This window comes from Talaromyces atroroseus (genome assembly GCF_001907595.1).
Source record: "Talaromyces atroroseus strain IBT 11181 chromosome Unknown scaffold_3, whole genome shotgun sequence".
In the NCBI taxonomy this organism is placed as follows: domain Eukaryota; kingdom Fungi; phylum Ascomycota; class Eurotiomycetes; order Eurotiales; family Trichocomaceae; genus Talaromyces; species Talaromyces atroroseus.
The window spans coordinates 142,534-154,041 of NW_017971435.1; the positions used below are offsets into that span (position 1 = coordinate 142,534).

The following is an 11,508-nucleotide window of genomic DNA, read 5'->3' on the forward strand; positions in this document are numbered from 1 at the left end:
ATGAATTTCTATAATGATTATTTAATGCCCAACTCATCATTGACGTTTGAACTCAATCCGGCATTCATGTTCCTGTAAGCCTTGTAAGTGAAATGTAGACAGAATTGAAATCAGTTCATTGGATCAGACTTACCCGTACACCACTACAACCTTCGTCGTAAAACACCTCATATCGACTTGTGATGCCCGGCGATAAAGTGTCAAACCCAGCAACAGCTGTCGTCGTATACTTGCGGTATATCGCAGCTACCAGTGTAGTCATCTCGGCCATGGCAAGACTATGAGATGGTAAAGTAAGCATATTACATACTATTGAGAGGATGAAAGTTAGGGGGGAGAAGGGGGAAAGTAGAAATCCTTACTGTATCCCGATGCACATTCTCCCTCCACTCGAAAACGCCCAGAAACATTTTTTCATCTGGGCCAGGTTCTGGGACGAGTTGAGCCAGCGTTCGGGGTTGAATTTGAACGGGTCCGGAAACACATCTGGGTTGCGATGGAGGGTATATGGCGAAATGGAGACTACGGTGCGAGCTGGGATGGCATAGCCATCAATTGTCGACGATTGCGAGAGTGAGCGTGGCTCGGATCCTGGTAAGGGGGCGAATAGGCGAAGTGTTTCCTTGATGACCGCGTCTACATATGGCAGATTGTCGGTTTTGTCTACCATGGGGACACCATCAGAATTGATGCTCTCAGTAGACATATCGCGGACTTCTTGTATAAGCCTCTTTTGGAAGTCACGATGCTCCCGTCGAGATAGGGACCAGATCAGAAACATCAGGGTGTCGCTTGTAGTATCGATGCCGGCGAGTAGATGGTCGGCACATTCCGATGCAATGTCCAGGTCGTCAATGCCGCCGTTTTTCTGGGTCATATGGTGTCGCCATAGCTTTGAGATCAGGCTTGTCTCTTCGCTGGTCGTGCCTTTGGCAGCGCAGCTGCCAAATGTTTTACAAGCCTTGAGCGCATGAGCCCGGATACCGGAGTAGGTAGTCGGCGTCTGCATAGGATAGAAGTGTCGAGCAATTTCACGCATGATCCCCGTCCTCGAGTAGAGCCATTGCGTAAAAGCAGGCAGATGGACGGCAAACCAGGCCAGTTTGCGGCGAGCATGATCGGAGATGTCTTGAATCAGGGCACGATCCTCTGCCCGACCCTCGAGACACGCGGTCTTGCCAAACCGGCCGTAGAGAAACTCGGTGATGGTGTCCAGGGAGAAGTAATGCAAGGAGGAGAAGATCTCGCTAGTCGATCCTTCTTCTTTCTCTTCTTCTCGTCCCAACAGTTCCATGTACAACCTGACTTTTCTCTCGATCAGGGACGCATTTTCCTTGTTCATGACGGCAGACTTGGCGTAGGCATGAGCGAACATCTTCTTTCGCTCGCCATGAGCCTTGACCGTCGGGAATGAAAACATGTTCTTTCGCCCATAGACTTCAAACATGTGGTAAAAGCTGGTCCTCTCAAAGCCACTTCCTGCGCCATAGACGGACTTCAGAGCGGAAATGCTGTTGCAGGAGACCTCGTTAGGCCCGATTCGCACAACCGGGCCGTATTTTTGATGCAATGCATGGATGGTGCGTGTCCGCGTACCATTGTAGTCTTCGTATGCGAGCCTCCAGCTAGTTAGGGCAAAAGCCTTTGGTCCTGGTATTTTTGCCAGAGGGCTGATGAAAAGCGAGTGACATAGCTTATAGAAAATGACAGACGCCAGCAAACCGGCGATGATATAGTATGATGCGAGCATTGTACTGGGATACCACTCGTCCGTGAGTTGACGAAGAGCACAGCAGGAGAAGGGCGACCAAATATTTATCTTTCTCTCTGATGCCAGCGAGACATGTAATTACTAATTTCTGGGGCGTAAAGAAATTAGTAGTGACAGCGCAGAAGAACCCGGCATCTAGCAGGTGCGAGCGAGGGTGGCATTGGAATTGAGGATGCTGATACAATGTGGAATGAGTCTATCATGGCAACATCGCATGTTGTATCAGTGACAAGAACATCAGTAATATCGAATGCGGCAACTCCCTGCGAACCAGCATTTTCAGTGGGTCACGATCGATAAGGCCGTTAATAATTATTATTGGTGGTTCGCTGGCTGATAGATATTTTCCCGGCCCATACTTTAGTTTCTAGACCGACTTCTATCAGTGCAATGGCATTATTATATCGGCGTAAGATCGATATGATTGCATAAAGCTTTCGACGAGAAGTTATCTGAGCAAAAATCTAGGCGGGCTTGTCATCGGTGAGTATCAAGTTGGACATTTTCATCTAGCATGTCTTCTTAAGGGGTTTGAGTCATAGAAGTTGTAACTAAGCAGCTGCGGATTTCATATTCACTATCTCATTTGCAAACAACTTTACACATTTCATAGCTCATCCTTAATGTCGGGGCGGGAAATAGAAGGTTCAGTAGTGGACTTGGTCATGCCAGCCAGAATATCAACGAGCAAGTCGGCCGCAGCAACCGAAGTCGTCTCAGCAACGCTGTCATATGGCGGACTGACCTCGACAACATCGGCGCCAACCAGGTTGATACCTTCGAGTCCTTTGAGGAATGCCTTGAGCTCTCGGGTGGTCCATCCTCCAGATTCTGGAGTGCCGGTCGCAGGGGCAATACTCGGGTCAAGGACTACTCACTTGGTTAAACGGTACAAATTTATAGGAATCTGGAAATATGGCTGTACACACCATCAATGTCAATAGAAAGATACGTTGGAGTATCACCAACCGCCTTTCGTACTTTTTCAACAATACCATGCACACCAATCTCATCGATCTCGTGAGCTTCAATCAATGTAAAGCCGACGACATCCCGATCAATTTCATAGTCGCGGGGGCTCTGTGAATAGCACGTTAGAAATGATATCCTGCCATGAAAGGTGGTGTTTTAGTGAAACATACAAATAACTTTGTGCGTAGACCACCATGAACACTGGTGCCCTTGCTTATGCACCCTTCTCGACTGGCATGCCAGAAGAATGTTCCATGGGTAATGGCGGATTGGTTTGAGGCAATTCCGGTGTATCCCTCATAAGGGTCCCAGCTTATCGTCGGTTAGTTGGTTCGAGAAATAGGAGATGGATATTACGATATTGGAAGGATTAGTGGAACCTACGTATCAAGATGAGAATCGAGATGGATAACGGAAATCGGACCGTAGACGGTCTTCAAGGAGCGCAAAATCGGCAAGACAATGGAGTGGTCGCCTCCGAGGCTGAGAATTCGGGGATGTTTCCAGGCATCTTATCCCAGAAATCAGCATTCAACATGTCGCCTGAATGCAAAAGAAAAGGAGAAACGTACTCTGTTCGGAAGTCTGGTGATACAGGATCTGTCGATACGCCTGCTCCATCTGCTTGAAAGCATGGGCAGCGTCAAAGGGCGTGATGGGCACATCGCCACAATCAATCTACCGGAAGACATGTTAACGTTGTACTTCAGCACAGACGAATGTGGAATTCCGTACAATCTGTAATCCCTGCTCGTATGGGTCAACCCCCCAAACTGTGTTATAGCTGCGCCCTTTCTTTTCGCGTGAAGATCCAGCGCGGATTCCGCGCGGGCCAAATCTGGCTCCAGGACGGTACGAGGTGGACGTATCGTATGGAAAGCCAAGAATGGCGATATCCAGGGGCTTTATGCCCAGTCAGCAAATTCTGATACAAGTCCCTTGGATTTTAGAATACAAGGGAATGGAAGTAAGTGTTTACCTCTTCATGCGACGCGGCCAAACATCGCTGCCATTCTAGATGGGCAAACGTGACAGGCTGAGAAAAGGGCAAATCCTTATCGAGATCTGATTTATACTGCAAGTAAGTATATGTTTGTGTCATATTCTTTGCGTTCTTTAGTGTTACACGCTCACCTTCAACTATGTATGGGTAATCGGGGCCTAAATCAAGGCTGGCACTAGCCAGGGTCAAAGCACACGCGGCCCAGTAAAGAGACTTGCGCATTCTGTCTTTATTATCAATTGACTCGGTTGCGACAGAGTAATAAGGACAAACGTTCCTCTTGACGAGAAATACCTTGGTCGCTCTAGTGGGCGGTTCGAACCGTATTATATACCATCATGCTTGATGTCGCGGATAAGGTTGAGGCAAGAGACTGCGAGCCTATCTATCAGCAGCCCCACCCAGCAGCACTCAGGACCCAGATCGTGTTAACGACCACTTGGATTGCTGTATGTATTTGTATTGTACTGTAAATTGCGAGATTATCAGCTTTTATTTGTCATGGAAAGCGGACGAACTAACGTTCTATGAATCTAGGCGGAGCGGCGGCATATTGAGAGGCATCACCATTGTAATAAAAGTCATATATTACCTAGATATACGGAAGCTTCAATGCTTGCACCTTCCATATCTAACCTTGGAAGCCATCAGAGGACGAAGAGGTCATGAAGAAGTAACCCGGTTAGATGTCGTCAAGGGTCCTGTTGGTTTGCTACCTTTTATCCCATTTTATACTCTATTAATGAAATTCATTAATATATACGAATCACTACGTGTACAGCGATGAATTCAGGACCAATTCAATTAGCATATTGTACTAAGTAAACCAAGTAATAATGAAAATATGAAAGAGAAAAAGTAGAGAAATGGAGTATGGCACAAATCGCCGCCGACTAGGGCTGACACAACCCTCGACATCAACCAGCAAATAAGTCATACATGACGCAACGCCAGGAAAAGAGAAATGGCATTAAATAGAACCGCCATAGTCCGCACGATCATTTTTATATTTTCCCTCCGCTCCTTCTCGTAATCTTTAACCAGGCCGTAATACTCATCCATGCACTGTTTAACTCCTTCGAATTCTTTCAATAGATCCGTAGCCACGTCGTTCTTGTCTGACTTCTTCGCTGCAGATTGATTTTCTATGTCATTTGATAATTTTTCAACGAACCTGGCGTTGCAATTGTTGATTTGAATGGCCAGTGTGGCTGCAAGGCGAGAAATTCTCTTCGGACCATCTTCGATCATTTTCTCGAGTCTTTCGTTTGTGAAATCAGAAGCAAGTCGGGAATGTCGTTTCTTTTCCATGTCTTTCTGCAGACCTTTGAGTTCAGCATCTAGCTCATTGAATTGATTTACCATGTTCTTTGCACGGTTCCATGGCACTGCAAAGTTCCTTGACGTTATCGAGCTAGACGAGGAACCATTCCTGGGGAAAGTCTTGAGAACCCTGAGAAGTCTCAGCCATGGTTCCACAGAATGCTCTGGAATAGGAGTTCGGAGTTGGAAAAATAGTTAGTTGATGCAAAAGCGTATGCTGACTCAAAGGATGGGTTTCATACGTAAGTATGAAGATCTTCGACGATAGTGAAAAAGAGGGATTGATGTTTTACCAAGTTCTACAGTCCAAAGACAGCTTTGATATAGAAGAAATCCAGCGTTGAGTCAAAGATGACTTCACGTATATGACTCTCTATAACCTGAGTCAGCTGCTGACTATGTCTCTACGGAGTCCTTCATTTCATCCCATATATCCCCTGTGGATTCCTTGATTGGTTATATGTGAATTGTGTATATTCTACAATATGACTCTCAATTATGAATCATGAAAGGGGCTTGCAAGTCACATTCTAAGACGCATCTAACATACGTTACAGAGAATTTGTCACGAGGTTATAGTCATAACCATCATCAGTCACAATTCAACTTGATTTCAACTTGGGATGAATGTTTGAGCCTGGCCCGTGGTTCCTTTCCTAGCTAGATTATGATCCTGGAAATTGGCAAACTCTTGGCTTCTATATATTGACAATTCGACCGGACATTAAGTATAAAAGCTAAATTGAATTGAACGTCTGTTATATCAAAGCAAACAAAGATAGATCATCGTTATCCTAATCAAGTTCAAGGAGATGGTTAGCACGTTCTTGGAACTTCAGTGGAATCCTAGGGGATCAAGTTAAAAGTTGTTAGTATACCGACGTAGAATTGCCGTATTACCGAGTACTAGGATCAAGAACTAGTATTCAATTTGATACTTGTTAGGACTTTATTCAGATGACGAAGATTTTTTTATATGTGATTCTAACGCATCAGACAGTGACAAATTCGCTACTTGATGAATAAAATCAACTGCAAGCGAATAGCTCACACCTCGAGGCTAATATTCGTATCTTCTAAAATATCATTGGAAGATCCTTCTTGACTTTCGACCCGGAAGGCTCATGTGCAAAATATACCTTACGGATGCACACAATTTACTAGGACAGTGGACTAAGTACATTTAGGAAACACTTCGGGCCTAGATTGTGGCTTAATCCAGAGGAGTGATGCTTCGTATAAATAGAGCTACGTCTTTCTATATGAATGGCATCCAGCATGTCCTGGCCCCAGAGCATCCGATCACGTATTTCGCGTACTGGTAATAACCTCACGAGTGAGGCACGGATCCATTAATTTTGGCTCGGCTGCCGACTCAATACCGAATGATCTGACTATTATGTCCACTTAGGTTTGATATTTGATGATGTACCGGGCTTGAAGTTTCCCGAAGTTTCGTTTTCAGAGTGACCACATCATCGTGAAGAATATGCCGAAACCACGAGACAGGGAACATGGGTGGGAATATCTATTGTCTATAAAAGTAGTATCACTGGCTTCGTATGACCTAGCCACGCCGCTTGATCTAAATAGTACATGTTCTAGTATCCGATTTCTGTGGCAAAGATTGCAGAAACAAAACCAAATAAACCAGGGCCAACTGAATGAGAAGCTCTAGCACAAGATCCGAGGTTACGCACAGTATATCTCCTACAGGATAAACTCCATTCACAGGCATCTTTTCGAGCTCGTCCTTACATCGGGACAATCCACAGAAAAGCACCAGCTAGAAAATTCTCCAACCCCAGAGTGAAATACAACCATGGCAACTTCGGATCGACTGTCAGCGGCGAAACCGTCATGGCTATCAAGGCACCCGCCGATCCGGCAGACAAGTACACAGCCATGATTATCGACTTCATTGACGCAGGAGCCTGCGCGTAGGCATACTCGATACCTGACACAGAGGCTAATATCTCCGAGACAGCAATCAGCACGTAAGCAGGCGACTGGAGGAAAATAGAAACCTGATTAGGAACATTTCCGCCCAAGCATTCCGGCGCCCTTGGGTGGTCATAACAAGGAGGGGCAGCGTAAATGGCGCGTTGAACAAAGGCGGCATAGAGCATTGAAGCGCCGCATACCAGGAACCCCATGGTGATTCTATCGACGTGGCGAACGGGGATTCCCAACCTGCGCAGGAAAGGAAATACAACGCGATCCAGAATGGGAAGGATGATCAAGACTGTCATAGTGTCTATGTTCGGCATGATATCATTAGGGATTCCGTGTGTCTCCATGGTTGCGGCTTGGGAGATAAAATTAGTTAGAAATTGTAAATAGGCTGCCCAGTAGATAGGATATAGGATGAAAATCTTGCATGAAGCAATAGCGCCTCGCAAATCGTCGACGAAGGAATCGTCCCATGGAAGCCTTCTGGTAGCTGATTCTTCTGTCCGGTAGCTTGGTCTTGCATAGTCGAGGTTACCTTTGTGCCTGATACCAATCCATAATGCCTTGCAGGCGTTGAAGACTATGGAGCTATCAGGTTCCCGGGTAATATAATTGTCTTTGCTAGAAAGCATGATCACAAACCCAACAAGAAAGACTATGGCTGGTAGAGAGAATGCTGCAGAAAAGCCGTATACTTTCTCGATTACTGATATGATTAGGGGTGAAAAAGACCCTACGTTAATGAATATGAAAAACGTTGTGAATATACTTGATGTCATGTTAGCGATGACTGAGAACTGAGCATCCAAGGCCAGGATAGGTACCTCTGAATCGTTAGATCTCTATCGACGATGACTTCTTCCCCGGATTTTAAGCTGCGTTTGAATTCCTTGGGACCAGTGTATTGCTCTGCGATCAACGAGTTGACATTGGTCTTGATACCACCCGTGCCGATGCCAATCAAGAATAAAGACGCTAGCAACCCAGCAAATGACATTCCCACGTTCTGTGCAGCGGACAGTGAGGAGAGAAATAGAGTGACCAATCCACAGAGGTACACGGACGAGGAATAAATGATAGTTTTCAATCTACCAACATACTGCTCTGCAACGACAGCGCCGACTATTGGAGTAATATAACACCACAGCACAAACCCCTGGTTGATCATGGTCGCAGAAGCCTGCCCAAGTCCTACTTCACGTTAGACTAGAAAATTTCTTCATTGCGGATATGCAGGATCCTACCGATTCCGCCCGGGCGCAATGGATCATTCCGGGGATTTTGAATATAGTTCTGCATGGGTCCAAGGATGCCGAAATAGGCAAACCTTTCGCACATCTCAATCGTCGCAATGAGCCAGACTGAGGGTGGAAGTGAATCTGCGATTCGTCTTAACCCGCCGTCAGGCTGGGGGGATCCTTCATCATCCGCCGCTCCATTGGACCTGGCGGAGAGAAGTGGACTGCGTTCAGAGGGCTCCCCGTTTGACATGATGAATCGAGGTGAGCGCGATCACTTGGCTGGAGTGTATATCGGAGCGTGCATTTCAAGAATGGTTGAAGTGACAATTGAACACGAGTCAAGTACTTAATTAAGTGTACCTAGTTAGGTACTTTAGCGCTCTTAGCCAGCCGGCGCCAAGGCAGAAACATTTTGTTAGTAAAACAACAGCTCGCTGGGAATATGTAAACTAGAAACAAAGTGTGCGATTTATTCCCCTTTTGTCACTTTTTCGTTCTTTCTTTCTTTCTTTTCTTTTCTTTTCTTTTCTTTTCTTTTTTTTTTTTTTTTTTTTTCCCCAGCTGGGAAAGCTTTAATAGTTGCTCTTCAAAGAGATAAAAACCTGTCTTGATCCGTTATCATCGCATGTATATTTTACTCGAACATCCGGCCTCGAACTACCCGGATCTCTGAATTGATCAAGCCCGCATAGAAAGCTATATCTTGTTCCGATGATGGATGAGGTTACAAATTGAGGGAGGCGTCATATCGATTTGTGTCAAAGAAACGGAACACAAGGTGATTGTTGAGGTACCTGGGTAGCTGTTTCATAGCGAGAGTAATTTGTTCACGATATACACTTAATTTCAAGGTTGTGATTTTCGTGTGCAGGTTCATCTCATTCTAGCAGCACTGATCTAGGGCTCATCCCAGCCAAAGTGGTATAACACTGAGAAACGCCGAACTCGTCGTTTTCGCGCTTGCTCTAGGCCGAACTTTGCCGTAAATCACTTCAAAATGCTGTTTTCTGGTCATTGTCATGCGACATTTGGATCAATCGCCATAGCTGAGCTTGGGAACACCTGACTGGATACTATGAAAGGAAATCCATAATAAAAGCTTTCTTCAAGACCGTCTCCATTGAGCCCTCCAGTGGGAAATGGCATCGGTAGCGCTGAGCCATTGTCAGCTGGGAGCAAGTGACATTTTAGACGGCTGACTCACCTGAATTTAGGGTGAAATCATTGCTTATAGCTAGACACTCTGTGCTCATATTAGAATCACCCGATTGCTTAGCCAGCACAATGCTAAGAGCGTCTGGTGCTGTCTTTGCTTCTACCGATGTATTCCTTGATCTTATCCAGATACCATGCGCCCTTGTAAGTGCTGCCATGATTCGATCCAAGTGATGGTCATCAACATCTGGGCTGCTACGTCTCTGTCGCGCGATAAAGCACAACAGCATCGTGGCTGTCAGGAACTCATGCTTCATGAAGGAGGAAGCCCGCCATCGCATCATATATAGCTGGCCATCTGGGCTGGTTTGCTCGTCTAATATTCGTTCAATCTCCAGGATCCCCAAAGCTGCTTCTATGCAAGAGCTACGCGAGTAGGAGGAGCATGTCTGGCCATTGGCAGATACGGTTGACTCCATGCTAAGATACCTGCAGTGTAGCATGACCTGACCCTTGTGGAACATCAGTCTGAGGAACAGTCGATGCATAATCACTTGCGGGGGATCGATTACCGCTGTAGCCATGGCCTTCATGCGGAGGTAGTTAGGGACCGTGGCCTCGGCATCATGCAGCATCTGATTTAGTCGCATTACCTCGTCGTAGACCACTGGCCGCACCGAGGCAGGCAAATCAACAATCGCACCCAAGGCGACAAATATACGCCGCCGAGCAATTAGGTGCGAAACTGTGGTGATCTCTGTCTCGGGCCTGGATGGGGGAATCACGGAGCTACCCTCATCGAAATCCGAGTCATTCAGATTTCGGGGCTCTACGGTGTCACATTGCCAATCTTTGATATGCGTGGCATGCCCATCTGAGTGGAAATCAAAATATCTCCCTGCAGGATCGTGGCCCAGATCCGGCGTCGCATTTCCCCTGCAAACAAAGAGATCCCTGGAAAGTGCGACGGATCCCGACGGTAACCCATACGCAGAGCTATGTTGACCAAGATCCCCGATAGGATCCAGATGTCCCGGTCGGCATCTTTCCGGATGGAATACTCTATAGTCAAGTAGTGAAATAGGGTTTCAAATATATAACGCCCGGGTTTGGTGAACTCGCCCAGAATGAGGCACTGGACTATCTTTTCGCGGTACGGATCCACCAACGGGTTGCGAACTCCCGGAGATGAGCTGGACTCTGCTGCAGTTGAAGCAAGCACTGCGAGACATATCATAGAGAAGAGGAGACCCAGCCACATGACTGACGTCTGGGATGGATTCTCCCAGAAACGTTCATACTGTATCCATGTTAGAATCGCAATATCCTCATATCATTTGACAGGGTCGTTCGCGTACTTCGTCTAAAGACTGACCACTGTGAAGACAGGCTGAAGAGTACGAGCCCTGTATTAGTCGGTGTTTACATCTTGTAGGTCGGGGACTTACATAGCGCTAGGTCCAATCGATTGAAGTACTGCGAAATGTAGCGATCGACAGTGGTTCTGTCAGGCAGAGTTGCCAAGATCTCTTCTTTATTCGCTGACTTACATCCATACAGCAGGAGGGTATGTGGTATAGGAGGGGTTTTGAGGTTCTCAACGTCCTCCCGTTCAAGCCGCCGCTCCTTGATGTCGGCGATCCCATCCAGGATAGCGACCCAATGAGTTCCTCCAACGTAGGCATTCGAAGAGCTAAACCATACACTTCCGCCGTCGGATTGAGCTGGAGAGTGTTGGGAGTTGATTGCCTCATTTGGTGAGCCTTCTTGCAGGTGACCTTGGGTACCAGACATCACAGGGTTGCTGGTGCGGCTGTTGGCCATTAATCCACGATCGGTGCATGTCGAACAGGGCTGTTTGCGATCGCACCGGAGTCTATCCGAGAATGTTGTCATATCCATTGAGTCAGCCGGACATGTTTGGTACTCACTTTCTCCGACGACAAGTGTGGCAGGAGAGCTGCGGTTCGCTCCGACGGTTGATTAGAAGCCGGTTGGAGGCTGGGTTCGTCCGCCATTGCCGTCGGATATATGCAAGTGCTCGTTTTTTTTAACTACACTACCGTGTAATGCTATGCGATATGCCGGGC

The 11,508-nt window shown here is 46.6% G+C and overlaps 4 protein-coding genes across 4 annotated transcripts; all 4 read right to left on the reverse strand.

Annotated features, from left to right (window-relative positions):
* Positions 1 to 36: 36 nt before the first annotated feature.
* Positions 37 to 1,750, reverse strand: UA08_03098 (hypothetical protein; the record flags this gene model as incomplete). Its single annotated transcript, XM_020265621.1, has 3 exons — positions 37 to 72; positions 134 to 278; positions 363 to 1,750. The coding sequence occupies 3 exons, from the start codon at positions 1,748 to 1,750 to the stop codon at positions 37 to 39; spliced, it is 1,569 nt and encodes a 522-aa protein (XP_020121239.1).
* Positions 1,751 to 2,378: 628 nt separating this feature from the next.
* Positions 2,379 to 3,968, reverse strand: UA08_03099 (putative agmatinase 2; the record flags this gene model as incomplete). Its single annotated transcript, XM_020265632.1, has 8 exons — positions 2,379 to 2,641; positions 2,701 to 2,851; positions 2,914 to 3,055; positions 3,128 to 3,254; positions 3,316 to 3,421; positions 3,479 to 3,646; positions 3,723 to 3,808; positions 3,878 to 3,968. The coding sequence occupies 8 exons, from the start codon at positions 3,966 to 3,968 to the stop codon at positions 2,379 to 2,381; spliced, it is 1,134 nt and encodes a 377-aa protein (XP_020121631.1).
* A 2,855-nt stretch (positions 3,969 to 6,823) lies between these two features.
* On the reverse strand, positions 6,824 to 8,513 carry UA08_03100 (hypothetical protein; the record flags this gene model as incomplete). The annotated part of the gene is made up of 3 exons (XM_020265643.1): positions 6,824 to 7,790; positions 7,847 to 8,213; positions 8,267 to 8,513. 3 exons carry the CDS (start codon positions 8,511 to 8,513, stop codon positions 6,824 to 6,826), a joined length of 1,581 nt encoding a protein of 526 aa, XP_020121632.1.
* A 767-nt stretch (positions 8,514 to 9,280) lies between these two features.
* UA08_03101 (hypothetical protein) lies at positions 9,281 to 11,320 on the reverse strand (the record flags this gene model as incomplete). The annotated part of the gene is made up of 6 exons (XM_020265654.1): positions 9,281 to 9,417; positions 9,468 to 10,480; positions 10,537 to 10,718; positions 10,794 to 10,824; positions 10,867 to 10,894; positions 10,969 to 11,320. The coding sequence occupies 6 exons, from the start codon at positions 11,318 to 11,320 to the stop codon at positions 9,281 to 9,283; spliced, it is 1,743 nt and encodes a 580-aa protein (XP_020121633.1).
* Positions 11,321 to 11,508: the final 188 nt, after the last annotated feature.